This window comes from Oncorhynchus mykiss, chromosome 30 (genome assembly GCF_057628025.1).
Source record: "Oncorhynchus mykiss isolate SJ-2025 chromosome 30, ASM5762802v1, whole genome shotgun sequence".
NCBI lineage: Eukaryota > Metazoa > Chordata > Actinopteri > Salmoniformes > Salmonidae > Oncorhynchus > Oncorhynchus mykiss.
The window spans coordinates 33,202,667-33,220,059 of NC_143051.1; the positions used below are offsets into that span (position 1 = coordinate 33,202,667).

The following is a 17,393-nucleotide window of genomic DNA, read 5'->3' on the forward strand; positions in this document are numbered from 1 at the left end:
CACAAGACAGTTTACAGAATTGTCCATTGAAAGAAATGTAGCCAATTTATTCATTACTACATTTAACTAACATTAGATAGATAATCCAAAGATTCTTACCGCCAGGGTAAGCCTAAAATGAAACACAGCCCTTATTTTAAGTGTTTCTAAAATCCCCTATTGGAAATATGAATGGTGGAAAAGCGATTGGAACAATTTCACTGTTTGACCACAAGGTTTTATGGGTATTATGACTCATACTGTGGTACTCTATGGTAACAGGTTTACCCTACACTCTTAGAAAGAATGTGCTATCTAGAATCTAAAAGGGCTCTTCAGCTCTCCCCAGAGGAGAACCTTTTGAAGAAGCCTTTTGGGTTTCATGTAGATCCCTTTCCACAGAAGGTTCTACATGGAACCCAAAATAGTTATACCTGGAACCACAAAGGTTTCTCCTATGGGGACAGCCGAAGAACCGGTCATGGTTTGAAGGAATCCAGCTTTTGTCAAATTAACGTCAGATTTGACTTTTCGTAGCAGGAGAATTTACGCAGCAGGTTAGGATAATTATTTTAAGCCAGGCTTCATATCCACTTTGTAACTGATGACTAATCACCTAAAATTAATACAATTTGATACGAATATTCCCATGGCCTCACCAGTGCAACTGGGAACTCGGAAAAAAACGAGGTGAAATCATGACGTCAGTGATCTTCAGGTCAGAAAGTTCGGAGCTCTAGAAAGAGGCCAGAGTTCCTGAGTTGTAATTCCGAGTTGGATGAACATTCAAAACGATTTTTCCCAGTCGGAGCTAGTTTATTTCCAAGTTCCCAGTTGTTTTGAACATGCTGAAGTCGGAAGTCAGAGATATCCGAGTTCCCAGTTGCTTTGAACGCGTCATTATATATGGTAGACATAATCATAATAACTAAAATTATCATTACTTTTGATGGTGGCAGAATACTTATTGAATAGTTGTTTTGGGGTTGAAAAAAACATGCAGAGAAATATCCATGGGAAAGTTGAATTTACTTGTGAATCACCCAAAAACACAGTCCAGCTTCAGGTCCCTGGCTACCCAAAATAAAATCAGTTTCTTCAACAGAGGGCATAACAATTATGAATAATTTTGAAAATGGCATGTGTAGTGAGAATATTTGACATTGTGCCAGCATGATTCATACCCCTATCCAAACATTCTATATCCTGTGTAGATTTAATAGTACTGTTTGTTCGTAAGGTGTCCACTCACTGTTTCATAACTACGACAACTTCAGTGTTACTGTTTCCACAAGCCAGTGTTCACTGATCATAAAATGTGGGCAACTCGTTACCCAGGATGCATTTCTCCTCTGCACCTTTTTCATCAATAGTGACAAGGTAGGCCACACCTCCACTGGAACCATCTCGACTCATGGCCAATGAAAGTGCTGAGAGAGGAGAGGTGAAGAAAGAGAGCAAGTGAGAGCATATTATTGACAAATGACACATCTTAACAGCTTCTAATTCATGCTGTTTAGGTCATAACTGGACATCAACACATTTATTTTATTTTAAAAGTACACTTTTGGTCACTCACTGTTGACAACAAACTGTTGGCAGTCCTCTTTGCTCATGGCCTTCCGGTACTCTGCATCAACAAACCCATAGACGTAGGAGCTTCCGGAGCCGCCGACCGCAAAGGGTTGTCTGGACAACAGGCCATTGAGGGTCACATACACCTGGGAGGGGTCAATGAGAGGGGAATGCTTGAGCACAGCAACCTAGCAAACTCTGAAAAAGTTCAATATTATGCAGACTAGTGAACAACTGTGAGTTTGAGGCAGCTGAGTTTGATTCTGTAATTGTACTCATGGTACATTTTGTTGAGGAAACACTCAAAACTATTTAATAAAAAATTTATATTTAAAATGACCTCTTCTAAGCTTCAGGGATTAGTGAAACTGTTCCAGATGCAAGAACATTTCCTGAAAGGGACACAAAAATCAATTAATACAGTTTGGACTAGTGTTTATAGATGTGGCATTTCTATTTAATCAGCCTGTTACCAACCCTTAGTCAACCTTTGGAACTAATTGTATTTGTTCAGATACAATGCTATTTTACAGCAAACAAATTGGCAACAGACTTTCAGCACACTTATAGGGAAGGACATTCAACAAGCACAACACCTACACAAATTACTGATGATTGGCAGAACAGAAATGTATGATAAAAAGATTGTGGGAGCTGTTTTGCTAGACTTCAGTGCAGCTTTTGACATTATCGATCATAGTTTACTGCTGGATAAACGTATGCGTTATGGCTTTACACCCCCTGCTATATTGTGGATAAAGAATTACCTGTCTTTAAAAAATATATATTTTTAAAACTTTTATTTAACTAGGCAAGTCAGTTAAGAAGAAATTCTTATTTTCAATGACGGCCCAGGAACAGTGGGCTAACTGCCTTGTTCAGAGACCAAACAACAGATTTTTACATTGTCAGCTCAGGGATTTGATCTTGCAACCTTCTGGTTACTAGTCCAAAGCTTTAACCACTAGGCTACCTGCCACCACAGAGGGTGTTCTTTGATGGAAGCTTCTCCAACATATTCCAGCTGTTTAGGCCCCATACTTAAAAAAAAAACTTTACTAACGACATGCCTCTGTCTTTGAGTAAAGCAAGTGTGTCTATGTATGCGGATGACTCAACACTATACACATCAGCTACTACAGTGACTGAAATGACCGCAACACTTAACAAAGAGCTGAAGTTAGTTTCAGAATGAGTGGCAAGGAATAAGTCAGTCCTAAATATTTCAAAAACATACAGCATTGAATTTGGGACAAATCATTTTGGGACAAAACTTCAACTAAATCTTATAATGAATAATGTGGAAATTGGGGCCTCCCGGGTGGCGCAGTGGTCTAGGGCTGTGACACCAGAGACTCTGGGTTCGAGCCCAGGCTCCATCGCAGCCGGCCGCGACCGGGAGGCCCATGGGGCAGTGCACAATTGGCCCAGCGTCGTCCGGGTTAGGGAAGGCTTGGCCGGCAGGGATATCCTTATCTCATCATGCACTAGCGACTCCTGTGGCGGGCCGGGTGCAGTGCACACTGACCAGGTTGCTAGGTGTACAGTGTTTCCTCTGACACATTGGTGCGGCTTGCTTCCAGGTTGGATGCGCGCTGTGTTAAGAAGCAGTGCGGCTTGGTTGGGTTGTGTTTCGGAGGACACATGACTCTCCCAAGTCCATGAGGGAGTTGTAGCGATGAGACAAGACAGTAACTACCAGCAATTGGATACCACAAAATTGGGGAGAAAAAGGGGGTGTAAAAAAAATAAGAATGAGAAAATTGAGCAAGTTGAGGTGACTAAACTGTAATGGTCAAAATGTACTGATACAACAGTAGCTAAGATGGGGAGAAGTCTGTCCATAATAAAGCGCTTCTTAACAACATTATCAACAAGGCAGGTAGTTTTGTCGCACCTGGACTACTGTTCAGTAGTGTGGTCAGGTGCCAAAAAGAGGGACAAAGGAAAATTACAATTGGCTCAGAACAGGGCAGCACGGCTGCCCCTTAAAAGTACACGGGGAGCTAACATAAACGATATGCATGTCAATCTCTCATGGCTCAAAGTGGAAGAGAGATTGACTTCATCACTACTTGTTTTTGTAAGGAGTGTTGACAAGCTGAATGCGCCGAGCTGTCTGTTTAAACTACTAGCACACAGCTCAGACACCCATGCGTACCTCACAAGACATGCCACCAGAGGTCTCTTCACAATCCCCAAGTCTATGGGAGGCGGACAGTACTACATAGAGTATTGAGTACATGGAACTCTATTCCACATCAGGTAACTGATGCAAGCAGTAGAATCAGATTAAAAAAAAACAATAATAATACACTTTATGGAACAGCGGGGAGTGTGAAGAGACACACACAGGTACAGGCACACGCACACAGACGCTAACTCACGCACTCTACACACATGTACACTGTAATACTTTACATTTTGTATTGTAGATATGTAGTGGTGTAATGATGTTATATGATGTACTGTTTTGTGTTTTGTTTTAGGTGTGATGTAAGTGCCTTAATGTGTTTGGACCCCAGAAAGAGTAGCTACTGGATCCCTAATAAATACAAAATACCAATGTAATGACTAACCTGTCCCCCTCCTCTCTTGTCCCACCCGGCAACAATGAGATGTGCTGACAGCTCTTCTTTGTACTTGTACGAGATGTTTTTCACCAGAGTGGCAGCTGAACGAACTTGAGGATCCTCTCCAACCTCAATGCTGAGTTCAAGAGGTCACAAGTCACAGCTCAATAGCAGAATTCTTTAACTGCGTCTATATAAGCAACCCCCCATGAGAACACGTGAAAATGCACAGTGTCAGTCTAGAAAACCTTTTCCATACATTTAACTCAACAAAATGTGTTACACATAGCACTAGAGCTATTGCCGACCACAATACATAGCCATGCAGTGGGAAACACCTGTGCACATCCAGCTGGTAGTTGACCATCTCAGCAATGGTCTGGGCGTCTGCAGCTGAGCCTGACAGGGCGCAGTAGATCTTGTCATGGAGGAGAGAGAGCTTGTTCATCACCCGGTTCACCACAGTCTCCCTATGAGGGAAGGAGGGAAGAGGGGGGATGGGTGGAGGGCAAACTGAGGTTTGAGGGAGGACTTTTTTAATGTTCATAGTAAATTATTGTCTCTCTAAGACTTGGAACAGCGACTTACCCAGCAGACACTCGAGAGTCAGAGCCCAGCACCACACCTCCATCAAACTCAATAGCAATGATGGTGGTCTGAAAGCAAAGCACAGACACAATTTTGATTAAGTGCATAATTAAATGACTCAATTGAATGACTCAACACAGTTACGTTCACTTTGACATGAACCAAAATACTGTGTTTATTCGTTAATAAAAATAAAACAAAAACAGAATGCACACCCCAAGATTTTACAATGAGAACACTTCTCTAGGCTAACATCAATTCCTGGTCCAAACATGTCATTAAATGATACTCACCCCAGTTTTGACTTCTTCGGATAGCCACCCTGGCTCTGATGATTCATCCAACATATTGAAGCACTTTAGTTTTGTGGCTGGTCGCGCTGATACCTGTGCAGTGCGCACGGTGTGTGAGAAGCCTATTGATTCAACGCGAAATAAAATGAAAAGAAAAAGAAAACACCAAACGAAGGCTCATTTAGGACATACACGAATGATTACTATTCAACTATACTGTTGTATTAAGAATCAACTCTTAAATATATTTGAGCAAGGAACCGTCGTTCATTTCTGTCTCGTCCACCATTTTCTGGCATAAACTGAAAATGAAAGTTACATTGTCAGTCACAGACCGGCAGGTGAGAGGCTGATATAATTTCTCAATAAACGTTTTCGTTTTTGGTTTGGCTCTGTACTCCAACAATTTGGATTTGAAATGATACAATGACTACGAGGTTAAAGTGTAGACTGTCAGCTTTCATTTGAGGGTGTTTTCATTGATAGCGGATGAACCGTATAGAAATTACAGCACTTTTTGTACATAGTCCCCCATTTTATGGGAGCAGAAGTATTGGGACAAATTCACTCATATGTGTATTAAACTATTCAAAAGTTAAGTATTTGGGCTCATATGTATAGCACGCAATGGCTACATCAAGCACGTGACTCTAAATGTGTTGGATGCATTTTCTGTTTGTTTCGGATGTGTTTCAGAATATTTTGTGCCCAATAGAAATGAATGAGAAATATTGTATTGTGCCATTTGGGAGTCACTTTCATTGTACATAAGAATTTAATGTTTTTAAACATTCTACATTCATGTGGACATGACCATGATTACGGATGAATCGTGAATAATGATGAGTGAGAAAGTGCCAACCTCCCCTGTTATTGTAATGGTGAGGGATTAGCATATTTTGGGGGTATGCTATTTGTGCACTCATCATGCACTTTCTCACTCATCATATAAAAGTTTTAAATTGTACCAATATGTACTAATTGTAATGATTTGTATGTTGCTGTCTTGTAAATACATAGGTTTAGATACAGACAGTTATGCATTAGTTATAACAGGCTTATAATATTGACTAATTATCTATTGCTAATGATGCCTCAAATTAAATAGGGCGTATTCCCTCAGAAATAGCCTACTCAATTATATTGGGGTCTGTCAGATTTACATATCTATAATCAAACACACTTACATGCTGTGTACACATATTTTTTCTTAAGATTTTATTGATTCCACCCAGAGGTCATTAAGTAAACAAAATATAATGCACATAAACAACATGAACACAGTGTAGATTATGAAACACATAGGCAGAACCAGAGAAGATTTTCACATTGGTCTCTTGGAAATCATGATTGTTTTTCAATCCGCAGTCCCAAAACTGATGTGAATAGTCAGGCATATGAACACCAAGTTCTGCATGTATGAACAACCGTGAATGATTGAGTGAAGATTCATCTCACAGAGTGTCACTGATTGGTTGATTGTAGTGTCACTCTACTCATCGTGGAACTTGGGTAGCTTGTCTCCAGGGATGACCACATGCTCCACCCCCTCCTCAGTGATCACTATCAGGTGTGCCACGCCTCCGCTGACATTGTCTCTGCCCATAGCTAGGGCCAGAGCTAGGTGGGGTGAACAGGAGAAAAACAAAGGGGAGGAAAGAGAGGAAAATAGATCAGAAAGCAGGTAGAGATGGGTATGAGCCCATATCTGTCCACTTTTTCAGGAACAGCTCTCTTGTGTTCCAGTGCCAATAATCCCATAGCAAACCCATCCTACAATCACTCTCCTGTCCCACTGTCCCACAGGAAGATGTTTTCAATAAAATAAAATGTCTTATCTGGCGTCTTTTATCCTATATGAAAACAGTGCCATTCTAATAAAACAATGAAGCCTATGAGATTCTACAGGAAAAATCTACTTTTACCATTTGTAGCAAACTGCAGGCACTCCTCTCTGCTCATGTCAGGTTTGTATTTGGCATCGGCGTAACCGTAGATGTACGTGCTCCCTGATCCTCCGATGGTGAACGGCTGACTGAGTAACATACCGCCCAAGGCCACCGTGTAAACCTAGAGGTGAAATAACGGTTAGAAATTGTGTGTGTGTGTGTGTTCTATTCTATCGTGCTCTATTCTATGTCTGTTTGTTACGCCCCATGGCATCACCTGTGGCCCTTTCTTCCTGTCCCAGCCTGCAGTGATGAAGCCGGCCTGCAGCTCCTCCTTGTTGTTGTAGCACAGCTCCTTCAACACGGACGCTGCTGCCTTCACCAGAGGAGGGGACTCCATCTGAATACTTATCACACAGGATAGACACAGAGAAGACATGTCATCATTCAGGATCAGATTTATTCCACAGTTTGTTTCTACGTCTATCGTAGTTCAAGAGGCCTAGTGGTTAAGAGGTTTGGGCCAGTAACCGAAAAGTTGCTGGTTCGAATCCCCGAGCTGACTAGGTGAAAACAAATCTGCCGTTGAGCAAGGCACTTAACCCTAATCGCTTTCTGGAAAAGAGCTTCTGGTAAATGTAGGCTGCACATTACTACTAAGACCAGGTCTAAAATGGAGGTGTCCCTATTGCTGATAATAATACAAATCAATCACACATCAATCAAGCTTCATTAGCTTGATATCAACACTCATGAGCTATGTTGAACCAGACAAGGACAGAGACAGGGAAAGGGATAGGGTGGTCCATACCTGTGAAAGGAGATCTGGAACTTGGCAGCCTTGGTGACGGCCTGAGCGTCTGCCAGGGAGCCGGCGATGCAGCAGAATATCCTGTCATGAACCTGGATCAGCTTGTTGATGGTCTTAGAGGACACGTAGTTCCTGTGGGTGAAGTGGAGATAGAGACACATTAGATAGAGACTCCTGGAGACACATTAGATAGAGACTCCTGGAGACACATTCGATAGAGACTCCTGGAGACACATTAGATAGAGACTCCTGGAGACACATTAGATAGAGACTCCTGGAGTCACATTAGATAGAGACTCCTGGAGACACATTAGATAGAGACTTCTGGAGACACATTAGATAGAGACTCCTGGAGACACATTAGATAGAGACTCCTGGTGACATGTTTAAATGTATATATTGCTATAAGTGATGGCTGATTTATTTAATATGTTGCGTGTCACAGACTTGTATTTGATCATAAAGACGTATAGATGAAAGGAGGGGCAAGATGATTAATTTAGTTCCAGGTGTTAATAGGTGTTGAAGATCCTCCTTACCCTCCGATGGACGCCCTGGAATCTGAGCCAATGATAACCCCTCCATTGAACGTCACCGCCAAGATGGTGGTCTGTAGGAGATTTAGAAATCATAAATAAATGAATAATCAGTTAGATGGGGAGAGCATACAATTACAATATGATATATAATAATATATTTATGACATATTTATAATATATGATTTAAGGTTAGTTTTCCTTATGATCAAGTTTACAGTCAATGGATAAACTACGGTTGGCATTTGGGGAGGCTAAACTGATCCTAGATCAGTGGTAAAGTGTAGGTTAATTTCTATCCTGAGCTTGAGTTGCAGATGAATGACTCGAAAACGAAAGTAAATTCAGCACTTTGTTCTTCGGAAAATATTAAATAAGTCTATTATTATCAGGTTAAATGCATAAACGTTTTCCTTGAAGGTTCAGCTTTAGGATACTGAGATGAATTAATGACAAAATCAACAAGGCAACCTATAATTAAAACCCTCTGTGTAAATTCGGCTACGTCCGTCCCAAAATGCATTGTTAATCGCAGCTTCAATTTATGAAAATGTATAAAATGATCATGTACAAAATATGAAAAACAATTAACTTACGCCTGTGCTAACTCCTTTGATTTGAGAGTCCATAAAGTCTATTTCCAGTATTTCCCGAACACCGATGACAAATACGGAATCAACTGCGTCCCCCAATCACATATGGTCACACCATGTCAAGGAAATAGCGACCTCTCCAGGGACTTGAAATGCGCGATTGTAGTGAAGTCAAAATCTAAGCACTGAGTGCAAAATAAAGTGTTTCAGGTATGGCGCTATCAAATGTTGTCGAAACACCTGCATCGGGATTTAATTTTGAGAACGTCTCCAGGTATGATTTCCCTTTTTATCTTTAAGGATAATAGCATTTCGTATTTTTGGGGTAAATAGTGAACTTCGTAATTATTTCTCTCTTCTCATACCAAGCCTATATCAAAAGTGAAAGTAACGTATCTTGTATAATCGTGTAACATTTCTTTCTAAAAAGACCATCAAGTCTACATAATTGTAAAGGTTGAATTGGATTCTGTCTGCATTTTCTTTTAATGAAAGTCATACTTCTACGTGTTAATCAGCTGATTGTAATTTGATTGATCTGGTCATCATTAGATAGGGCTTTTCTTAGTAAGAATGTGTGGTACACTATTGGTATTGTGTTAAAGTGTGTTTGATTAGTCTATATCTTTATCAAATAGAAATGTTGCTCTGGAGGGTCTGCTTGAGGGAGGACATACCAAGGCACCTAAGCCTATGAAGACAGGGACCACCATTGCTGGAATAGTGTGCAAGGTGAGAGCAATGTCCGACCACCATTGCTGGAATAGTGTGCAAGGTGAGAGCAATGTCCGCGGATAAAGGGCAGGCGTCTCTAATAAGTGGAAGACTCCATATAGTGGGAGTATGTCAGAACATTTTATATAGTGATATATTATTATGATCCTTGCCTGTCTTTATGTGACTTTAAAAAAAAAATACAATAATGATGGAAATGAATTGTGTGTGCTGATAGTAAAAATGGAGTTTTCTTTGTGTCCTTGTTTGTGCAGGATGGAGTGGTTCTGGGAGCAGACACACGGGCCACCTCAGGTGAAGTGGTGGCTGATAAGATGTGTGCCAAGATCCACTACATCTCCCCCAATATGTAGTGAGTAGGCCTACACCTGTTTAAGGGATAAGTCCGTGTGTGACATGTTTAGAATGGAATTGATTGTCATGTGTGGAAGAGAGAAGTGAAAGAGTAGTGAACAAATGTACGCTGTCACTTTAATTTGAGATATCCATGCCCACACATCCCTCGTTCTCCTGACCGCTCCTGTCTACTCCCTCTCTCAGCTGCTGTGGTGCAGGAACTGCAGCGGATACAGAGAAGACCACCGACCTGCTCTCCTCCAACCTCACCATCTTTTCTATGAACAGCGGCAGGAACCCACGTGTCGTGATGGCAGTAAACATATTACAGGACATGCTATTCAGGTGTGTGTGTGTGTGTGTGTGTGTGTGTGTGTGTGTGTGTGTGTGTGTGTGTGTGCGCGTGTGTGTATCTTTAACACTGTTATATACGATATACCACGGCTGTCAGCCAATCGACATTCAGGGCTCGAAACCCACCAGTTTATAATTGTTTTTATTCAGGCGATGTCAGAAGTGTAACTGCGTTGGAGCTGTCAAATCGGTGAGCAGCTGCTCGTGTGGTCAAATTGAAAATCAAAAAACAAAATAATAAGGATTTTTATCAGCCTAATCAAGGTGTAGAATAGATTACATCACACATTCCAGTGTTCGAACACGACTGCATGGTATTTCTACTAATGCATCCTATGGCAATGTCTGTGATATGTACAGTATAACGCCCGGCGCCACTTCTGGGTTTGACAGCTCCAATGCAGTTACACCTCTGACATCGCCTAAACAAAAACAATGATATGCTATGCAGTTATCGGTTATTGCGGGTTAAAGCTGAACTGGTTGAATTTAGGCCCATGTTTTGAGGCTATACAGTGCTTATTTAGAATTACATTGTTTATAAACATTGGAGTAAAAAAAGTGTTCTATTTTGGGTTCTGATACGGGTACGGCAGTTTAACTAAGCTCATGAGGCATTTATAAGTGATATTCTTCAAGAATCAACAGGTACATATCATTGATTTAAAAGTCCAAAAATGGATGTAGCAAATGCAGATGGCCCCTTTAAACATCACATTCTGTTGAAATAACTCGCCTCACCCACCACAATAGCCGCTCCAATGTAACCGCCTTTCATGTCAGATAGGTTTGATTCAAAAGAGTCATTCTTGTTTGTTCATAATGTATCTCATATGTGTATGTTTAGGTACCGGGGCCAGATAGGGGCCAGTCTAATCCTCGGAGGGGTGGACTGCACCGGTAATCACCTCTACACAGTGGGGCCCTATGGGAGCATAGACAATGTGCCATACCTTGCAATGGGTGAGGGACTGCTACTGTGTCAAGCATACATAAGCATACATCCATATACTGTTATTGTGTGGGCCATTATTAGTTGATTAATCGACTAGTCATGAATCATCTAGAAATAATGACATTTAATTGATTCCTATTTGTGTTTTGTGTAGGGTCTGGTGACTTGGCCGCTCTGGGGATTCTGGAGGATAGATTCAAACCTAATATGGAGGTGAGTGACTTTTCCTTAGGCGGGCTAGGGGTTGTCATACATGTAGTTCATATGCCATCACATCGATAGACTTCAAGTCTCAAGAGTTAAGTCATTGGACTCACCATAAAGAAGGCATCAGGTTTGTTTACATTCATCTGGGTGTATTACAGACCTACCTCCCCCATTCCAATCCATTCACTCACTCCTCATCCCTATGCCCTTCTAGTTAGAAGAGGCTAAGCAGTTGGTCCGGGATGCCATCCACTCTGGCATCATGAGTGACCTGGGCTCAGGCAACAACATAGATATCTGTGTCATCACTAAACAGGGGGTGGACTACATCAGGCCGTACCAGGAGTCAGAGTACAAAGACAAGAGGTAAATGGTGTCACCATCCTCAGACTCTGCTTCAACTATTATTCTAAACAGCATATTTAAGAATTTTTTGTTGTTGTTGACAGAACAGTGATTCATTTCTATCTTATCTTCTCTCTATCTCTCTTCTCTCTTTCTCTTACTCAGGCAGAGAAGATACAAGTATCGCCCAGGTACAACGTCTATTTTGACAGAGAAAATAGTCCCTCTGGAGCTGGAGGTAGTGCAGGAGACAGTCCAGCGGATGGATACCGCCTGAACCTGACCACTTAGAAACGACAAAGTTACAGCCACACAGAGGCTTATCACAATATTCAGACATAAAATCAGTGAATACAATACACCTAATGATGACAAGATGTGACTGCTAGGTGACACTACAATGCAAAGCCATAAAAAACCATTGTCACATAAAGATCTTAGTTCAATGAACTGTGGTCACCAATACATTTTGAACAGGTATAGCAGGTCTAGGCTATAGCTGTGTCTATAGGCACTGGGTGAAATATTGGAAAGTGATTGATTTAATAAAAAGTCTACATTATGTTTCATGAATACGTGTCTGAGTTTTCCCTCCTCACTTTTAGCTTTCCACTTTCCTTATAGCAATTTCAGCTCACAGAATCTTAATGTTAAAAATATATATATATTTCCATGGTGCACCAATGAAGAAATGCCTGCTATTACAATCCAGGGGATTTAGATATTTCAAATGTAATACAGCATAACATTTATACGGAACAAAAATATAAATGCAACATGCAACAATTTCAATGATTTTGCTGAGTTACAGTTCATATAAGGAAATCAGTCAATTGAAATACATGCATTAGGCCCTAATCTATAGATTTCACATGACTGGGCAGGGGCGTAGCCATGGGGGGGAAACAGCTCAGGTGGACATTCCTGCAGTCAGAGTGCCAATTGCACGCTCCCTCAAAACTTGAGACATCTGTGGCATTGTGTTGAGTGACAAAACTGCACATTTTAGAGGGACTATTATTGTCCCCAGCACAAGGTCCACCTGTGTAATGATCATGCTGTTTAATCAGCTTCTTGATATCACACACTTGTCAGATGGATGGATTATCTTGACAAAATATAAAATGCTCACTAACAAGCAAATTTGTGCATAACATTTGAGAGAAATAATACGCTTTTTTGTGCGTGTGGAACATTTCTGGTATCTTTTATTTCAGCTCATGAAACATGGGACGAGCACTTTACATGTTGTATTTATATTGTTGTTCATTGTAGTTCTCTCCCTGTGACTCTTTGTGAGTGATTCCTTCAGCACGGTAAACCTCTACCAGGTAAGTCTTCATATTTACTGATGACGACCCACAAATGATGCTCTGCGATTGGCCAAATGTGTGATACGTTTTCAGTCAGTTTACTGTATATTGTTGTGAAAAATCACGTCAAATCTTAATAACTATTCACAGTTGTTTATCCGTATGATTAGGGGTGGTTAGGCTATTGTCAAATAATACTCGGAATGAGTACGCATATTATAAGCAACAGTTGGGTTACTTTTTCGATTAGGAATGAAAATTTATATTAAAAACCCTTTCGGTTTCGTTTGGATTCGGAAATATATTTCCTTGACGCGTCAGAGCGAAGTCAAGCTGTATTTTCGCTTTCAAATTTTATTAAGATACAGTACATTCTTATATTTGATTTAATCATTATGGCACTTTTCGACGTAAGTGGTTATAAATCGCACGCGGGACTTCGTGGGCAGATTCTTGGAACAGGAGTAGGGCATCTTGTTGACCGACCGAATCAGGAATTTGCTGTCCCAGTTGGAGTGGATGTGAGTATTTTACGCGTCTTTCAATCTGCAGTTCGTTTCTGTTTCTCCTGTGACAATGATATGGTGATCTAAATGATCTAATGTGTCCTATGTGAAGTGAACTATACCTTACTAAAGCATGGTTCAATGGAAACTCACACTTCACCTCAAGCACACTTTTACGCACGCACAAACATACGCGCGCACGTATGTATACCACCTGACAAAATGTTGACCAGAGCTGCTGTCTCACATTTTTTAAACAATTGGATCAATCTATTTCTCAGTCCCCCTCTATAATGTGCTCTTTCTCTCCAGCCTTCAGGGTTCCTGAAGTTATGCAGCCGTGAAGGTGGGGTGTCCATTGATCTGAATCACGGAACAACTACACTGGCTTTCAAATTTCGCCATGGCGTCATTGTGGCTGTGGACTCCAGGGCCTCAGCTGGCAGCTACATTGGTAAACATCACATTCCATAGGGATTCGTTTTTAGTCTCTCGTTTCTCTCATACACTTGTGTTCATCCGAGAATACAGTGCCTATACACAGTAAGAAACTAGTAATAGCATTCTACTGTTACTACTATAACTGCCTACTGTATTGTGAGTACTAAAACATCTACAAGTGGTAATTGTAAGATCCTCCATGTTGATGTGATTTACCTTGGAAAGTTGATGTGATCAGCCTTGAGTCCATTAGATTTTTGTTCCAGCAGCAGTCGTAGACACGTCCGACACGTCAGATGCCGAATGGATCTCGGGGATCTATAACCAAACATAAAGCAATCATTCTCTAACCCCTTTCCCGTGCATTTGTCTTTTCCTACAGCGTCGAAGGAGGCTAACAAGGTGATAGAGATCAACCCTTACCTGCTGGGGACCATGTCTGGTAGTGCTGCAGACTGCCAGTACTGGGAGAGACTGCTGGCCAAGGAGTGCAGGTCTGTTAGAGCTTGTCTCTGTTGGATTGAGTCCCGCTATACAGTTACACGGTGTTGATATCACAATCATTGATGCCTGTCTGTTAGGCTTATGCACAAGGGGAGGGCCAGTGAGGGTTGGTTGAAGAGAAAATGTACCAATCAATGTAATTTCCATACACTCAAAACAAATACATGGGAAATAAAGTAAGCACCGCACAACCATATCAATATCAACCAGTAACTCTGTAGTTACCATCTACTTAACGTGTTGGCCATAATGCTTATCTAGACTAGCCCTCTCCTGTATTGGTGTTAATGATATGCTTCCAAGCCACATTAATGCCTTCATGTCTCTGGGGTGTTAAAATGTATCTGGAAGAAAACCAGTGTTTTAGCACTCTGACTGCCTTGTCTCATACAGTGACTGACCATCTCTTTGTGTCTCAGGCTGTACAAACTGAGGAACAAGCAGAGGATCTCAGTGTCTGCAGCCTCTAAGCTGCTGTGTAACATGATGCTGGGATACAGAGGCATGGGCCTCTCCATGGGCAGCATGATCGTTGGCTGGGACAACAAGGTACAGGGAGGGAGGAGTGTGTTTGTGTGTGCCTGTGGGATGTGTGTGTCTGTGCGTGCGTGTGTTTATTTGAAAGCCTTATTTTATAGATGACATTTTCATCCTGATGCTACCCAAAGATGTTTGAGTAGCATTGGAGTGTCTCCAGTTGACATGTCTGTTGATGAGTATTGATTTATTTGTGTCTTGCTGTCCAGGGCCCTGGTTTGTACTACGTGGATGACAACGCCACACGTCTCTCTGGTCGTATGTTCTCTACTGGTTGTGGTAGCAGCTATGCGTACGGAGTGATGGACAGCGGCTACCGCGAGGACATGACGGTAGAGGAGGCGTACGAGCTGGGCCGCCGTGGCATCACCCACGCCACGCACAGAGACGCCTACTCTGGAGGAGTGGTCAACCGTGAGTGACCTTGTTCGGAACCTATACTCATTCTATAACGATTCATTTGACATGAATTGACTAAGTCAGTTCATGGGAGACCATGTGAAGCATAGATAGGTGCAGGATTGAGTTTGCTGTATGTTGAGATATTGTTTGTTTGTTGTAATTCCATTCAAGAGGTTAGATCTAAATATGCAATTATAATCTAATCTCATAGGGATTTATCCATATTAAAAAAGTAGTCATATGCTGAATCCATAGGAAAATAAAATGTAAACAATACCTTTCAAATTAATTTATGTGTGTCTGTGTTTGTCCAGTGTACCACATGCAGGAGGACGGCTGGATAAAGGTGTGTAAGGAGGACGTATCAGAACTGATCCACCGTTATAGGAAGGGCATGTTCTGATCCCAGATCAGTTTCTACACCCACACAGACACACTGTGTTCTCTATCAACTGATCCCAGCACTGCTCCAAATAAAGACCGTTTTCAAACTGCATCCTCTGGATTGTTTAACCTGAAGGTCTTACATGCAGTCACAACTTGCTGCAACTGTTACCATTCCTATTCAAATGTACAGTATGATAATCTACCAGTTATGTACCAGTCCTATTCAAATGTACAGTATGATAATCTACTAGTTATGTACCAGTCCCAGTCATTGGAAAATGTTTGTAGGATTGTTTAATACAATACTACAAACCTTGATTTTAAATTTCTCTGTAAAGTCTGTTGAGACTTGTGAAATACACTTGACAACTTTGTGACTTGAAGCGTTTTAGTCAAATGTTTTAGCCTCCTAAACAGTCGAATAACATAACCGACAGTTGGAAGAAGTAAAATTCAGAGTCCTTATCGTTTTGTCTAGCGTATCTGCTTCCAACAAACTGTTTCCTGAAACACAAATACTTGTCCCAAACCAGTCGGATGTGTTTGCCCAGGTATCTTTTGGTTGGCATAATTCTGTAAATGTCCACCTCAGTATAGGAGTTCACTGTACAAATTCAATTCTACAACCAAAATGTTTGTGATATCAGAGGAAGTTTTAAATGAATGCAATGAATTTGCCATAAAACCTGAAGAAGCCTATTTCTCCCATACATATTATGTTCATTTTCTCAAAAGAGAATTACATCTCTTACAGAAACTACATTCCATAAAATAGTCTACCAACATTGATATAATCTGTTGCCAGGCAGGATTCTGTGCAACAGGTCTTGGTGAACACCAGATGATACATGTCAACCCTAGAGGGCAGAAGTACTCATACAGCTTCTCTGTTCTCCCTGGCAGTTGATCAATACATATAACTGATCAGTCCCTGATTAGAAGAGAATGAAAACCAGCAGTGCTGTGGACCTCCATTTAAGTAAAGATACTGTTTTATGTTGTTTTATTCTAGTCTCTATCATACGACATTGCAGAGATTATCACCCTTTTTTTAAGAAGCATTTCATTCAAACATCTTTCTTACAGGACAACAAAATGTATAGAATTACCTTTATTCAAAAGCCTATCATATTGTTACAAAATAATTTTAGAACTCCTACACCTAAACGTCAACAGTACCGCACCCAAACTAGTACCGGCACCTATTTATTTATGCCCGTTGTCGTTTACAGCCATTGCTTGACTTGGACTGAAATAGGTGCCGGTACTCAAAGAAACAGTGTAGAGATGACCCCCTTTCTAAGAAGCATTTTATTAAAACAATTACATATCAGACACTTTTATCCAGAACGATTTACATGATAAATTATGGTTGTGCCTTTGCTCCAGGGCACGTTGACAGATTTTTCTCTTTGTCGGCTGTGGGATTCTAACCAGCAACTTACCTTTTGGTTACTGGCCCAACGCTCTTATCCGCCAGGCTACCTGTCACCCCATCATTTTTTCATAGAGGTCATCAAAATATATATTACTT

The 17,393-nt window shown here is 41.0% G+C and overlaps 4 protein-coding genes across 5 annotated transcripts; 2 read left to right on the plus strand and 2 right to left on the minus strand.

Annotated features, from left to right (window-relative positions):
- Nucleotides 1-991: 991 nt before the first annotated feature.
- Nucleotides 992-5,488, minus strand: LOC110488348 (proteasome subunit beta type-9). The gene is made up of 6 exons (XM_021560569.3): nucleotides 5,009-5,488; nucleotides 4,716-4,783; nucleotides 4,466-4,597; nucleotides 4,134-4,263; nucleotides 1,559-1,700; nucleotides 992-1,409 (listed from the first exon to the last, which is right to left on the minus strand). The coding sequence occupies exons 1-6, from the start codon at nucleotides 5,060-5,062 to the stop codon at nucleotides 1,282-1,284; spliced, it is 654 nt and encodes a 217-aa protein (XP_021416244.1). The 5' UTR covers nucleotides 5,063-5,488; the 3' UTR covers nucleotides 992-1,281.
- Nucleotides 5,489-5,667: 179 nt separating this feature from the next.
- Nucleotides 5,668-8,978, minus strand: psmb12 (proteasome 20S subunit beta 12). Its single transcript, XM_021560570.3, has 6 exons — nucleotides 8,841-8,978; nucleotides 8,248-8,318; nucleotides 7,709-7,840; nucleotides 7,175-7,304; nucleotides 6,934-7,078; nucleotides 5,668-6,628 (listed from the first exon to the last, which is right to left on the minus strand). The coding sequence occupies exons 1-6, from the start codon at nucleotides 8,871-8,873 to the stop codon at nucleotides 6,501-6,503; spliced, it is 639 nt and encodes a 212-aa protein (XP_021416245.3). The 5' UTR covers nucleotides 8,874-8,978; the 3' UTR covers nucleotides 5,668-6,500.
- An 8-nt stretch (nucleotides 8,979-8,986) lies between these two features.
- psmb13a (proteasome 20S subunit beta 13a) lies at nucleotides 8,987-12,342 on the plus strand. Of its 2 annotated transcripts, XM_090228476.1 has the most exons (8): nucleotides 8,987-9,111; nucleotides 9,476-9,569; nucleotides 9,827-9,924; nucleotides 10,113-10,253; nucleotides 11,110-11,225; nucleotides 11,372-11,430; nucleotides 11,639-11,790; nucleotides 11,935-12,342. In XM_090228476.1, exons 1-8 carry the CDS (start codon nucleotides 9,050-9,052, stop codon nucleotides 12,044-12,046), a joined length of 834 nt encoding a protein of 277 aa, XP_090084602.1. In that variant the 5' UTR covers nucleotides 8,987-9,049; the 3' UTR covers nucleotides 12,047-12,342. The 2 variants fall into 2 exon arrangements, with proteins under 2 accessions (XP_090084602.1, XP_021416241.3); XM_021560566.3 differs by lacking the exon at nucleotides 8,987-9,111 and having other exon boundaries at nucleotides 9,478-9,612.
- Nucleotides 12,343-13,095: 753 nt separating this feature from the next.
- psmb8a (proteasome 20S subunit beta 8A) lies at nucleotides 13,096-15,968 on the plus strand. The gene is made up of 6 exons (XM_021560568.3): nucleotides 13,096-13,603; nucleotides 13,901-14,042; nucleotides 14,412-14,523; nucleotides 14,953-15,082; nucleotides 15,280-15,484; nucleotides 15,787-15,968. Exons 1-6 carry the CDS (start codon nucleotides 13,478-13,480, stop codon nucleotides 15,873-15,875), a joined length of 804 nt encoding a protein of 267 aa, XP_021416243.2. The 5' UTR covers nucleotides 13,096-13,477; the 3' UTR covers nucleotides 15,876-15,968.
- The last annotated feature ends 1,425 nt before the right edge of the window (nucleotides 15,969-17,393 follow it).